We start from the raw sequence: 16039 nt of genomic DNA on the forward strand, positions 1-16039 counted from the left end.
CAACAACGCCAAGTCAGCCACCATCAACCACATGAGAGTTACTAGTCCAACCATATTATCTCCATGACTACACAAGCAGTACGAGAGTGGTGCATTGCAGCAAATAATTCAGCTGTAATTTGCACCGTGATTCATGTATGGTGAAATATTAATTTGTTATATCGGTGCATTAAAACACTCCTGAAGCTTGCCAGCAGGCAATACAAATCAAATCACTTCTCATTTCCACTGTCACTATTGAAGAACATAAGATAGGGGCAGAGATAAGCAAGACACCCCTAAATCCAGTTCCACTATTGAATAAGACTCCTCTCTCCTTCCAGATCCATGTCATACAAATATCTATTTTAGACTTGAAACTTAATAATTGATCATCTACAATCCGATGACTGAAGAAATTTCTCCTCGTCCCAGTTTGAAGCACCCAACCCACTTATTCTGTGCTAATACCTAGCTCTGGAAATGCATTGTTCAAACTTTTTTTTTGAGCGATACAGTTTTTGTTTTTCTCCATAATGTTTTAGCCTCAAGACCTCATATAACTTTAGGCAAAGATTTGCCAATTCGGTTTTGAGAAGTTTTGCAGTATCAAAAGTTCACAACATTTTTTTTCTTCATAGTTGTTAGCTAAAATAACATTACACATAAGAAGACACAAAATGCTGGAGTTTGAACAAGGGTCCCATCCATATATCATGTGTAATGTTAAGAAGAATCCCGGCTCGAAACATCACCTATCCATGTTCTCCAGAGACACTGCTTGGCCTGCGGAGTTACTCCAGCACTTTGTGTCTTTTTTTTGTAATCCAGCATCTGCAGTTCTTTGTTTCTACTTTATTGGAGTAACTCAGTGTGTCAGACGACATCTCTGGAGAACATGGATAGGTGATATTTTGGGTCAGGACACTTCTTAACATTATACATGATATTATGACTAAATCTAAATGAATCCTTTCCATAAGCCTCCTGAAACAATGTGAGTACTCAGTCATTTTGGAGGAAGTTCTCTGAGATCCTATAGAGAAAGATATTTATGGGAGGTGGTCTTGGAGGGGAGGATGCTCCTCAAACTGCGGAGCATCTTAGACAATACAGCTCACCCCCTCCATGACACACTGGTCAACCTGAGGAGCACCTTCAGCAACAGACAGGTTCCACCAAGATGCAGTACAGAACGCCACAGGGGATCCTTTTTTCCCTGTGGCTAACAAACTCTACAACTCCTCCCCCTTCTGTCGTGGGGTAGACTGACTCCTCTCCCCACCCCCCCCTAATCTTTGCACATCCCTAACCCTTTCCACTCATTACTTTAATTTCATGTTTCATGTATGTCGTGTTTTATGACTGTTGGCAGACCAATTTCCCTCCTGAGATAAATAAAGTTCTAGCGTATCGTATTGTATATAAACCTAAATTTAAGGTTTAGCAACTTTAGAAAGTTTAACATAGAAATAAGTTGTAGACTAAATCAGCATCCTTCGGAACCAATCATAAATTTGTACAAAGGTATGTCGGTATGGATAAAATAATTCCATCAATCTTACAAAAACTCCAGAGAACTGAGCTTTAAATATAACCTCCTTCAACATCAAAGAAGGTTAATTCCAGGGTAGAGAACCTTTGGGAAAACATAGAGAAATCTTTCCTGATCCATCATTGAAATGAACTAATTACAGTCACAATCACTGTAAATGTAACTAATCCCTTAACCTCCCGTGCACGCCAAACACTCCCTTGAATAGATCTTTTCCATTTCTCTTTTATTTTCACATAACTGGCAGTGATTTTGGCAGACTAAATATCACCCTACACTCACACTCACACTCACCACACAAATCTAACAGTTAGCACTGCCTTCACTGGCTATGCTGCCTACTCTATATCCCATTACTTCTTACAACCTTGGTTAGATTCTCCAGATGCAATATATATTCATATTGAACAAGTTCTAAGAAGGATGTTATTTTATTGAAGATGGCTCAGGGAAGGCATGCTACAATGATCAGAAGCACAAGGGATTGTCCTATGAAGTAAGATTAAACTGGTTGAGATTCCTGTCAATGACGTTTAGAAGAATCACAGGCAATCCAGCGGAAACATGTGATTTTTAGGGGTTTGTACAGGGTAAATGCTGAAAGGATAGTTCATGTCATAGGAACAGAGTTAGGGCATTTGACCCATTCAGTCTACTCCACCATGCAATCATAGTTGACCTATATTTCTCTCTCGACACCATTCTCCCCGTAACCTTTGACACTCTTACTAATCAAGAACCCGCTTTAAAATTACCCAAGCACTTGGCCTCCACAGCCGTCCGTGGCAATGAATTCCACAGATTCACCACCTCTTCCTCTCATGGGACAGCCCAGACCAAAGGGTATCATCTCAGAATAAAAGGGTGCCCATTTTTGACTGGAATGCAGAAGGATTCCTTTCAGAGGGTTGTGAGTCATTGGCATTTCTTGGCACCGTGAGCTGTGTGGCCCGGTCCTCCTGTATATTTAAGGCTGAGATTAATATATTTCTAATTAATAAAGGAATTATAATAAAGGGGGGCAAGGGGATACAGCAGGAAGGTGAATTGGAGGAATTTCAGATCTGCTTCATTGTCGTAGAGTCAGAGAGTCATACAATATGGAAACAGGCCTTTTCACCCATCTCCTCCATGCTGACCTAGATGCCCCATTAAAGCTCGTTCCATTTGCCTGCGTTTGGCCTTTTTCTTTTAAACCTTTGCCTATCCATGTACCTGCCCGAGTGATTTTGCCCCAAAGAATGATGGAGCATTTTACAGGGAATGAACGGCCCACTCCTGCTCATACTTCCTAATTTCTTATGTTCTTAACTCTGGGTATTCACAAAATCAGGAAGATCTGGTGAAGAAATCTAAGCAAACATCAGATCTAGGAATGGTAAAATATTGAACAGAGAACCCACCATGTAAAACCTAGTAAATCATTAAACATTAGCACATATTGACCCCTGGCAGCTAATAGATAATTGCCTGAGATGGTGTTTTGAGCCCCAGACCATTTTCTCAGACAAACTACAATGAAGCAGGTGAAATCTATTTGCATACGTGAAAATATTTAGGTACCTTCTTGCATCAGTAAATTGTCTACAATTCAGGTAGTGTTCTGCATTCAATTATTTTTCATCATGATATTGATGCCAAAGACCCAGGTTTGATCCTGACTACGGGTGCTTGTCTGTATGGTGTTTGTACGTTCTCCCCGTGACCTGCGTGGGTTTTCTCTGAGATCTTCGGGTTTCCTCCCACACTCCAAAGATGTACAGGTTTATAGGTTAATTGGCTTGGTCTAAATGTAAAATTGTCCATGGTGTGTGTAGGATAGAGGTAATGTACAGGGATCGCTGGTCAGCGCAGACTCGGTGGGCCGAAGGGCCTGTTTCCACGCTGTATCTCTAAACTAAACTAAACTAAATAGCTGGTTCTCCAATGCAATTTATAATTTCATTTGATGCAGTCATGTGTGCAGCAAACCGTATCCTTCCTCTTTCCCTTTGCATGATTGTGTGAAGTACCAAAAATAAGATGCTGACAATAAATGCATAAGAAGTGGAACATCTCCACTGACTGCTGGGAACCTTTGGCCTGGAGTCACTCAAAGTGGAGAAAGTGAAGCAGAAAGGCATGGTATTGAGGACCTTGGGGACGTGTATCAGGAGAATAAAGAAGCCCTGTGTAAATAGTGGAAGAGGTGCAGTACCCCATAAAGGATGCATCCACCCGACCATCAGGCACCTCCAGCCTCAACTGTGAATAGACAATAGACAATAGCTGCAGGAGTAGGCCATTCGCCCCTTCGAGCCAGCACCACCATTCAATGTGATCATGGCTGATCATTCTCAATCAGTACCCCGTTCCTGCCTTCTCCCCATACCCCCTGACTCCGCTATCATTAAGAGCTCTATCTAGCTCTCTCTTGAATGCATTCAGAGAGCTGGCCTCCACTGCCTTCTGACGCAGAGAATTCCACAGATTTACAACTGTCTGACTGAAAATGTTTTTCCTCATCTCTGTTCTAAATGGCTTACCCCTTATTCCTAAACTGTGGCCCCTGGTTCTGGAATCCCCCAACATTGGGAACAGGTTTCCTGCCTCTAACGTGTCCAACCCCTTAATAATCTTAAATGTTTCAATAAGATCCCCTCTCATCCTTCTAAATTCCAGTGTATACAAGCCGAGTCGCTCCAGTCTTTCAACATACGACAGCCCCGCCATTCCGGGAATTAACCTAGTACGCCCTCAATAGCAAGAATATCCTTCCTCAAATTTGGAGACCAAAACTGCACACAGTACTCTAGGTGTGGTCTCACTAGGGCCCTGTACAACTGTAGAAGGACCTCTTTGCTCCTGTACTCAACTCCTCTTGTTATGAAAGGCCAACATTCCATTCCATTGAAGACTCTATCATTTCCACACTGGCTATATTATCCAAAGACGTGGCTATAGAACCCACAAAACTGGAATAGAAACAAGACATCCGTGATGCGTAAGGGTTTCCTAAGTAGAAGAAGAAATCCACCGTGCATTTTTGAAATATAGGCTCCTTGGAACAACTGCTACACAAATCTCCACGATAGACATGAGTCCCACAGACCCCAGGAACACTTACTTCACAGTCTGTGGCAGGTTAGTCAGTTTCACCACAATGCATGCAGGGCAGATTTACTGAACCTCGGCTCTACAAATCTTTGGAAAACAAAAAGGTAAGACCCTTATTCTGATGTGCAGTGAAAATATGCACATATCATATGAGGAAGAAATTAATTTTACTACCCTCGGCAAGCCTATCTCCATTAATTTCAGCAATTTTTACAACATCTTGATGTCTCCTTCAATCTTCATCCAACGGTGCTTTGCGGCAGCACAGAGGTGCAGCGGTAGCGTTGTTACCTTACAGCGCCAGAGAACCGGGTACGATCCTGAGTACGGGTGCTGTCTATACAGCGTTTGTACATTCTCACTGTCACCACATGGGTTTTCTCCGGGTACTCTGGTTGACTCCAACACTCCAAAGACTTACAGGCTTGTAGGTTAATTGGTTTCGGAAAAATTGTAAATTGTCTCTAGGGTGTGGGATAGTGCCAGTGTACAGGGTGATCTCTGGCCGGCACGGACTCGGTGGGCCAAAGGGCCTGTTTCCGCTCGATGTCTCTAAAGTCTAAAGGTGCTTCTGTGTGGCACCTTTTGAAATTCTTGCATTGAAGATGCTATATAAATATTAGTTATTATTGCTAACTCAATGTGCAGCATGATCAACTTTATTTTGATTTCAGACTTTCAAGATCAATCCTCTAAATACTTATAGTCGTTGCATTCATGTAGGCAGAATAATAGACCCATAAAGAGAATGCTACAATACCTTGAGCGGAGATAAAGAAAATACGATGACTCTACTCAGTAAGTGTGGAGCTCTTGCACTCCATATGTCAAACCAGCCATGGGCAACAACAGGTGAAAACTACTCACAAATGTGAAAATATTTAGGTACCTTCTTAATAATAATAATAATAATGCATTTTATTTATATAGCGCTTTTCATATACTCAAAGACGCTTTACAGAGATTTAGAGAACATAGGGAAATGAATAAATAGATAAATAAGTAAATAAGTAAACGAACAGAGAAAGGAGACAGAAGGTGAGGTGACCTTCAGTGGTTGAAGGCAGTACTGAACAGGTGAGACTTCAGCGATGTTTTGAATGTGGTGAGTGTGGAGGAGTCTCTAACGTTTTGGGGTAGTGAGTTCCATAGGGTGGGAGCAGCGATGGAGAAAGCCCTGTCCCCCCAGGATCTGAGTTTGGTCCGGATGTGGGGGGATAGGAGATTGGCAGCAGCAGAGCGGAGGGTGCAGGTGGGAGTGTGCCTGTGGAGGAGGTCGGTCAGGTAGGATGGGGCCAGGTTATGGAGGGCTTTGTAGGTTATGAGGAGGATTTTGTACTGGATTCTCTGGGGGATGGGGAGCCAGTGGAGTTTGTAAAGGACGGGGGTGATATGGTCACGGATCGGGGTGTGGGTGAGTAGACGGGCAGCGGAGTTTTGAATGTATTGAAGTTTACTGATGATTTTTGAGGGTGCGCCATAGAGGAGGCTGTTGCAGTAGTCCAGACGGGAGGTGATGAAGGCGTGGATGAGGGTTTCTGCAGCTGTGGAGGAGAGGGATGGACGGAGACGGGCAATGTTTTTGAGGTGGAAGAAGGCTGTCTTTGTGATGTGTTTGATGTGTTTGTCGAAGGAGAGGGTTTGATCAAAGATGATTCCAAGATTCCGGATGTGAGGGGAGGTGGATACTGGGAGACCATCAATGTTGAGGATGAAGTTTTGGGTGGATTTGGTGAGCGTTTTTGGACCAATGATGATGATTTCAGATTTGTTGCAATTGAGTTTGAGGAAATTTGATTGAATCAAATTGAATTCTTGCATCAGTAAAGAATTCAGTCAGTGTTCTGCATTCAATCATTTTCCATTATGATATGGAATATAAAGCATTAGGAATAGCTGGTATTTCAATGCAATTCATAATTTCATTTGATGCAATCAAGTGTGCAGCAAACATCATCCTTCCTCTTTGTCCAGCTACTGCCGTCTTTCACAACCATCAAAGACGTAGAATGCAACAAAACACTGCATGGTTGTGTCTTGCTATAAGTTTGGCTTCAGCAATTAAATAGGCAGTGCGTTAGACATGAATATTCCTTTGTTTTATTATGATTAAATACTGTCCAGCACTGAAATCAACTTGGGAAATGGCAAAAAATAGATAAGGACCTAAATGTTGCTGATGTTAATAACTTGATGTTTACTGCATTCGTGTGAAATTAGACCAAAATAACAGAGTAATCAGCTGAGGTAATAAATGAGAGTTAATATTATAAGAAGATATTGAGCATTTGATTGCACTCATCAAGTGGAGTTTCGAAGTTATCATGACCAACAGTATCAATGGGACAAATCTGGATCAGATATGGTGGTGCAATGGTGCAGTGTTCTTTACAGCGCCAGAGACCCGGGTTCGATCCTGACTACGGGTGCTGTCTGTACAGAGTTTCGTTTTCCCTATTACTGCATGGGTTTTTCTCTGGGTGCTCCAGTTTCCTTCCACACTCCAAAGCCGTACAGGTTAGTAGGTTAATTGGCTTCGGTAAAATTGTAAATTGTCCCTCGTGTGCAAGATAGTGCTAGGGTACGGTGTGATCGTTGGTCGGCACGGACTCGGTGGGCCGAAGGGCCTGTTTCTGAGCTGAATCTCTAAAGACTAAAGTCTAAAACTGGAGCAAGAATTCCACAGTTACTCATTCCAGGAATATCTGGAGAGGTTCAATTCATGTAACACTTCAAGTGCAAACAAATATCATGGCACACAATAAATTGCACAATTAAAATGTTAGATTTTTCTGAATGCATTCAAGAGAGAGCTCGATAGAACTCTTAAGGTTAGCGGAGTCAGGGGGTATGGGGAGAAGGCAGGAACGGGGTACTGATTGGGAATGATCAGCCATGATCACATTGAATGGCAGTGCTGGCTCGAAGGGCCGAATGGCCTCCTCCTGCATCTATTGTCTATTGTCTATTTTACCGCTAAGTGAGCAGTTCACATATTTACCTACATATCCACATTCGCCTTGTATTTTTTGGTCCCTGCGTTGGAAGGCATGTGGTATCCCCACCTCTCATGTTTCTGCTTTCTCTTGTCTAAGAGTCACAAATGCCAACAGCCTCTGAGCATCTCAACAAGATCTCCCAAGCTGCTAAAGTGCTAACTGACGTGCTGCTGCCAGAAGCTGGTTAACAACGACTAGACAGATGCTCCCTCAGGAGGAGGAGGTCAGAAGGATGACGCATCCTGGATACAAGTGACTGGTTCAGAAATGTATCATGGTTGGCTTCATAAAGAATTGCCTCAGGGGCTTGTTCCTGCCATCTCTGAAAGAAATATTGCAGCACTGATTTTAACAGATGAGTTTATGCTGCTGGCAAATTCTCCTCGAGGTCTAGTGAAAAGTCGACTAACCAATAGATTATGATAATGGATGCTCCAAAGTCAGGTATTACCCTAGAGAATCACAAGGAAATTGTGTCCTAAAAGTTTGATTTATTTCAATGCCTGAAGATTCTAATAAACAGCAAATGCACCTTGAACTCCGTGTTGTATATCAGTGCTGAAGAGTATTTGAGTCTTTTTCCATCCTTCCTCAGTCAGAGCGCAGAGCTGCGGTATTTAGAAAATTTGTCCAAACTGTTTGCCTCCATGGTTCATTATTATTAGCAGAAAACAGGAGTTGATGCGTTGTACAAGTAAGGCTCAGGACCAAATTGTGGAAGGGATAGGTGGATACAGGAGAGAAGGGTTAGACGTCAATGATATTCGGAAGTTCACTGCTCCCCATCGCTGCATCTCTTGGAGGAAAGTCTAGAGTTTAGAGAGAAACAGGCCCTTCAACCCACCGATTCCGTGATGACCAGCAATCCCTGTACATTAGCACTATCCTACACACTAGCGACAATTTACAATTTTTACTATTAACCTGAAAACCTGTACGTCTGTGGAGTGTGGGAGAAAACCGAAACACCTGGGGAAGACGCAAGCGATCACGGGGGCAATGTCCAAACTCCGTAGTCAGGATCAAACCGGGTCTCTTGCGCTGCAACTCTACCGCTGTGCCACCATGCTGCCCGTCTGATGGCAGACTCATTTTACAAAGCACTTCACACAAACGGTTGGTAATGAGGAAGCCTGGTATTGTTATTTAGACTAGTAATATCAAGGGTCGGGTATTGTGGATGGAAGTTTCTTCTGTTAGTCTACTCTGTGGCATATTACAATGAAGAAGTGGATAATAAATACTGGGATGTGATGTCTGAAGATTAAGTTAGAGCATACACTCATATACATGTGATTTGCTGTTTATAGAAATTGTTATAGGTGGGCAAGCAGATAATGTTATAACTGCAGGACTACCAATCTACCAATCTAAGAGAAATGATATGTGCTCATGCACTGGTCATGTAGATGGTATAAATATACAAGTATTCTTTTAATAGTTCTGCTAACCAATATACTTCTGGCATTCACTGGACTTTTGGCAAAGATTTGATCTCCACTCTTGTTTAACAATTAACTACTTTTCTTGGAGGAATGAGACATGGTAATTCCTGAGGTCATATTACTAGAGATAATATAGTTTCAAATGAAATATGAAAAATAAGTCAAGTACAACATCGGGCACTAAAACAATAGGAACACAACTTTGGTAATACAATATCTGAACCAAACAGCCGGCAGTGGGCTAGGCAAACACAAGCACATCGGCCTCATTAACAAAATCAGGGCAGATGGCCATGAAATGGTTTCCATTTTCATTTTAGTTCTATTTAAGTCAATAAACGATTGCCCGAATGGATTATAGATTACGGGAGATCATCTTTGCAGAACAATCTGGGCATCTTTAACACACACACCAGAACAACCACAAGAGGCCTTGAGTACTTTGGTGGTTGTTCATGACAACAAGATTCCAGTGATCAGATGCGATTCATAATAAATTAATACAACATCCGTATCCAACATCAGTATAAATACATTAGAACAAAACAATAGAAACGCAGTTAATTGAATATGCCATTTTAAGATGACAGTTCATTCTAGTAACGCAAGATAACATTTTATGATGTGATAAAATCATAACATTGGTCCTACGCAGAGTTAATTCATTTTACAGAGCGCCCTATTAAATATAATCCTTCCAGGAAAATAAAAGGCAAAACTTATATTAACTAAAATATTCTGCTACGATGTACAACAATAGTGACGCTTAATGATTCTGGCCATCTCATAAATTCCACTTGGGAAACATTTTTTGGCTATAGATTTAACTTACCGGTGGGAGATGCTTCCAGAACGTGGCCCACGTATGGTCCTTCCCTGAAGAGGGGTTTGTTATCGTTCTGATCGATGATAGTGATGTACAGGGTGGCTGGTCCTTCAAGGAGCTTTCCACTAGGGTCAGTGAGTTCAACTTGCAGCTATTTGAAGGAGAGATGGATTGAGTGAGTTAAATTACTACAGTGACAGAAGCATGCGGCAAAAATCTTTCACATCAGCAATTTTCTTTCCAGAAGCCCCAGTCTGGGTGAACAAGTTAGTCTCCTGAGAATTCCACCAGAAATAAGGAACAATCAAAATGTTTCTTTCCTCACGCCAAATCAATTCACGTTTAGATGGCACTTGACCTGTTGCAATTGGTTGCAAAAATATGCATTAAAAAAATTATGTAACTATGACATAGAGATCTAGCAGAAGATTGAATTTAAGTTTACCTACTTAGCAGCAAAAGGCGGGGATGGAGTGTGCAATTGAATTGTAAGGAAGATAACTACAAAACATTATAGGAGAGAAACAGGTAGCATTTAGCATGTTGTATTTTAGGCGGTTCTTTGAAATTATATTCCAATTACTTCCCTCACTCTTTTCCTAAGGCCTTAGAAAATTTCTTTTTCAAGTTTCCATCCAATGTATAATGTTAGTTATGAATAAATCTGCTGCCATCATGTACTTAAGCTGAGGTAAGTCTGCTGGTGAGATGAATGAATGAATGAACATTTCAAGTTTTCACGGGCATATTGATCTCCATCTCTGTCGAAAGACCAGAGAAAAGAAATAGCACATGTATGAAACCAGGGTCACAAATTTAGCAAATAATAATAATTTCCAGACTCCAGTAGCATAGTAATTTTGGCCTTACAGAATGACTACATCGATCACTGTTTTTTAAAATCCCTCTTGAACAATAAAGACACATGCAATCTGAACTAGAAATAGGTAATAGCTGCCTCGCCAACAGTCTGCCTGTCCCTTTCTTCTTTGTTATTTTTTAGTTTGTGTTAAATGTATGTTTTTAGTGTTCTTTAGCTTGTTTTATGTAGGGGGTGGGGGAGGGGGTTGGGGGAAACTTTTTTTAATCTTTTACCTCGACAGAGATGTGATTTCTTTCCGTATCGTATCTCTGTCCGCACTGCGGCCTAACATTGAGGAGTTGGCGGCCTTTGCTGGAGATCGATTTTGAGAGCTCTACCGCGGGTGCCTGCGGACTTTAACATTGTGGAGCTCGCGGTCTCTGGTCAAAGACCAACATCGGGAACTCCAAGCTGCAGGAGCTTCGACCTCCCCAATGAGGGAGCTTCGATCGCCCCGAGGCGGGAGAGTTGGAAAAAGGCTCTCTTTTTTCTTGAAAAAGGCTTTTCCAACTTTCTTCTCCCTCCCCCCCGCCTTCCTCCCCCCCCCCCCCCCCCAAATCAGTCATAAGACAGATCTCACAACCCAACGAATCCATGTCCTCCAGGGAGGCTGCCTGATCTGCCGAGTTACACCAGCACTTTGCGCCAATTTGTGTATTAAGTATCATTTGCAGTTCATTGATTCTTCATTCCATAATGTTATCAGAGACTTTAAAAAGTAAAATTATATCATATTTTTCTATTTTAGAATATTTGCACAAGAGGCATCAATGAAGTTTCCATTCCTTTATTTTTAAGAACTATTCACTGCAAACATACAGCAAATGTTTTTTATTAGCAATGAGCCACAGTACGTTTTTGAAGGTTGCACAGAATATTAAGTGTCCAGAGGTTAGAATTACTATTATTTCAAAAATTGGATAGAACTTTCTCCGGATATAATTTTGACTCTCAGATATTGAATGTAATTCATTTTGGCATTCTCACCATGACAGGTCATACTAATCACAGATAAATATTTGGAGTTAAAAATTTCCTACACCACCGTAACTTTCTGTCAATACTTACTTGAGGAACCCTGTTGCAATGTCAATGGAAAAATCAGACAGTAGTGACCTCAGAAATATGCAATTACTTTAGATAGAATCGCTGCAGGAACAGCCACCAATCAAAGATAATTTTATTGAAATGAGTTTGCTTTGCTCGTGTTTATGCTCAGACCGATCAACTCAATTTTTCAAATGTCCAACAGCCTGATTTCCAGTAAATGGTTCGGGATGAGTATTGAATGTGTTTTGTTGAGTTGTCCTTTCTCCTCCCACCAACACTTGTAAGCCATTCTCTGGAAGGCAGGGTTGGCATTGTAAAGGATATAGATGCGCGCAAAATATATCTAGATGAAGGGGTAATGCATTTCTATTCAAGTACATGTTCAAGTATCTTTTAAATGTTGTTATAGTATCTGCCTCAAATACTTCCTCTGGCAGCTTGTTCCATATTGTTTGTTCCTGAACTACAGCCAAAATGGTACACGATAGCGCGACAATTTTAGGCCCACCTTACTCACCGTCGTCTCTTTGGTGCTAATGGAGGTTTCATTGAAATCGGTGTTGCATTTTTAAAGTTATTCACATTTCAAGGCACAGTAGCGCAGCGGTAGAGTTACTGCTTTACAGCGAATGCAGCGCCGGAGACTCAGGTTTGATCCTGACTACGGGTGCTGCACTGTAAGGAGTTTGTACGTTCTCCCCGTGACCTGCGTGGGTTTTCTCCGAGATCTTCGGTTTCCTCCCACACTCCAAAGACGTACAGGTATGTAGGTTAATTGGCTGGGTAAATGTAAAAATTGTCCCTAGTGGGTGTAGGATAGTGTTAATGTACGGGGATCACTGGGCGGCATGGACTTGGTGGGCCAAAAAGGCCTGTTTCCGGCTGTATATATATGATATGATATGATATGATATACCTACAACCTTCTGTATGAAAAGATTGCCCCTCAGCTTCCTATTAATTCTTTCTCCACTCACATTAAACCCATGTCCTCTGGTTCTTGATTCCCCTACTCTGGGTAAAAGACACTGTGCGTCTATTCCCTTCTCATGATTTTATACACCTCTACAAGATCATCCCTCATCCTTCTGTGGTCCAAAGAATAAAGTCCTAGCCGGCCAAACCTCTCCCTATAGCTCAGGACCACAGGTTCTGGCAACATCCTTGTAAATCTAATAATAATAAATTATATTTGTCATATGTAGGTTGGCACAGGGTCAACGGTACAATGAAATGTATTTTACAAGACAACGGGTCACCTCAGCAGTAATATTCCAAGGATAAATAAGATTTTTAAAATGAAATTAGTAAGGTAAAAAGACAATATTAAAAATAGGTAAAAAGACAATATTAAAAATAATCAACATATATGATTTGAAATGTGTTTATGAGTTCAGATGCCCGATGGCCTGATGGTAGAAACTGTTCTTAAGTCTGGTGGTACGCGCATCCATACTCCTGTATCGTCTGCCTGACGGTAACAAGGAGAACAGCCTGCGTGCTGGGTGGCTGTGGTCCTTGATGATGCTGCGTGCCTTCCGCAGGCACCGCCGGTAGAAAATGTCCTGAATGGCCGGGAGACAGTTGCCACTGATGTGCTGTGCCGTCTTCACCACTCTCTGTAGTGATTTATGGCTGTGGGCAGAACAGTTCCCGTACCAGACTGTAATGCAGCCCGTCAGCAGGCTCTCGATGGTACATCTGTAGAGGTTTGTGAGGATGCTGGCGTTCATGCCAAACTTCCTCAGTCTTCTCAGGTAAAAGAGCCGCTGGTGGGCCTTCTTTGTTATTGTGTCCGTGTGCAGTGTCCAGGAAAGGTCCTCAGTGATGTGCACACCGAGGAACTTAAAGCTGCTGACCCTTTCAACCTCAGCATCATCGATGTGGATGGGGAGGTGTCCACTCCCACTCTGTCTCCTGTAGTCCACGATCATCTCTTTAGTTTTGCTGATATTGAGAGAGAGGTTATTATCCTGGCACCAACTGTTTAGTGCCTTTACCTCCTTCCTCTCTGTAGGCCGTCTCATTGTTGTCTGTGATGAGGCCCAAGATGGTCGTGTCGTCAGCAAACTTTGAATACTCTGTATTCCCCAAAATAAAATGCCGCAAAGCAATAATGACGGGAAATCTCTTTTTATGATGAGGGCATTCTCTTTTATTAATTCCAAATTCCATTGGGCTAACATTTTAATCAGAAAGAGAGCCCCTTTGAATGTATGTTCTTCCCCTAATTCTCTGCTGAAATGCCCAACTGAATTATTTTGCATTGCCTGGGCCTTGAACCCACAATCTTTTGCTATTGCTGACCACAGAAAAAGTAACAGGATCTGAGGCAATCCTGCATGGTGCAAATTTCAGCCACATAAGAGTACAGAATCAACTTTCTAAATGTCAATGCCATGTAATATTCTCCACCCCTATCCTCATGTTGCTTGTTCTGATCTGAAATATGACCTTGCTATTGAGGCAGTGCGGCATAGGTTCACATGGTTAATCCCTGGGATGGAGGGACTGTCACATCAGGAAAGATTGGAAAGACTAGGCTTGTATTCACTGGAGTTTAGAAGGATGAGAGGGGATCTTATAGAGATCTATAAAATTATAAAATTATACAAGCTAGATGCAGGAAAAATGTTCCCAATGTTGGGGGAGTCCAGAACCAGAGGACACAGTCTAAGAATACATGAGATGCCATTTAAAACTGAGGTGAGAAGAAACGTTTTCACCCAGAGAGTTGTGAATTTGTGGAATTCTCTGCTGCAGAAGGCAGTGGAGGCCAATTCACTGGATGAATTTAAAAGAGAGTTAGATTGAGCTCTAGGGGCTAGTGGAATCAAGGGATATGGGGAGAAGGCAGGCACAGGTTACTGATTGTGGATGATCAGCCATGATCACAATGAATGGCAGTGCTGGCTCAAATGGCCAAATGGCCTCCTCCTGCACCTATTTTCTATGTTTCTATGTGATCCTCATCTGTCTTGCTTGCCAAAGCATTGGGAAAACCAGAAGCATAACAAAAACATGACATTTTCTCCATGCCTGTTTCCAGCACCGTAGAAAAATAACCATAAGCAATCCTTCTCCGGATTTGGTACTTTGAGTCATAACTAAATTATATTCTTTTTTCCTGCATACCTGTATCATGCTATTTAAAATAAGAGGGTTCTTGCCTATTATTTAAGTGTAAACTAAATGTTAAACGAGCAAGATTTCCACTCACACCTGATTTAGAATTGTGCGCTCAAGCTGGAAGAAACATAGAAAATAGGTGCAGGAGGAGGCCATCCATTGAAAGATGTAAAGGAACAGAGATAGTTTGGATTATGGATTGCCAAAAGACAGAGAGCATGGGAATGTCTAAGGACCTGTAGACTGATATTTAATAGAACGGTAGAGTGAAAAAAATAGGAATATTGTAATAAACTGTGACATTAGTCTATCACAAAATGCTGGAGTAACTCAGCAGGTCAGGCAGCATCTAGGAGAGAGGGAATGGGTGGCGTTTCGGGTCGAGACCCTTTTTCAGACTGAAGAAGGGTCTCGACCCGAAACGTCACCCATTCTCTCTCTCCTAGATGCTACCTGACCTGCTGAGTTACTCCAGCATTTTGTGATACCGTCGATTTGTACTAGCATCTGCAGTTATTTTCCTACATTACGTGACATTAGTGTCTATTCATTTCCTGTCTTGTTCTAACAAATTAAATGTTTCAATGGCAATTTAGCATACTTTAAATTTTAACTTAACAACTTTGTAGGAAATAATTATGGCTAGAACAAACATTGTAAAGTATTCTCTAATTTATCGTCTCAATTTTAGTATTTATTTTACAACTTCCCTTGCTTTCTCCTGGAAGTAGAGGGTGGCATGGTGGTGCAGCGGTAGAGTTGTTGCCTTACAGCGCTTGCAGCGCCGGAGACCCGGGTTCGATCTCGACTACGGGTGCTGTCTGTGCGGAGTTTGTACGTTCTCCCCGTGACCGCGTGGGTTTTCTCCGAGGTCTTCGGTTTCCTCCCACACTCCAAAGACGTGCAGGTGTGTAAGTTAATTGGCTTGGTGTATGTGTAAATTTGTCCCTAGTGTGTGTGGGATAGTGTTAATGTGCGGGGATCGCAGGTCGGCGCAGACTTGGTGAGCCGAAGGGCCTGTTTCCGCGCTGTACCTCTTATGAAAAAGATTGCAAAAGCATCCACGTACGCGCCTTATAAACTGAAGACATACCTGTC

At 42.0% G+C, this 16039-nt stretch overlaps 1 protein-coding gene across 1 annotated transcript in view; it reads right to left on the reverse strand.

The window, feature by feature from the left end:
- The window catches only part of cdh13 (cadherin 13, H-cadherin (heart)), a 944123-nt gene that overhangs the window by 463079 nt on the left and 465005 nt on the right, over nucleotides 1-16039 (reverse strand). The window contains exon 6 of the mRNA XM_078400759.1: nucleotides 9907-10051. Within this exon, the coding sequence (XP_078256885.1) occupies nucleotides 9907-10051 (145 nt within the window). The remainder of the gene's footprint in view (nucleotides 1-9906; nucleotides 10052-16039) is intronic.

This window comes from Rhinoraja longicauda, chromosome 6, assembly GCF_053455715.1.
Source record: "Rhinoraja longicauda isolate Sanriku21f chromosome 6, sRhiLon1.1, whole genome shotgun sequence".
Classification (NCBI taxonomy): domain Eukaryota; kingdom Metazoa; phylum Chordata; class Chondrichthyes; order Rajiformes; family Arhynchobatidae; genus Rhinoraja; species Rhinoraja longicauda.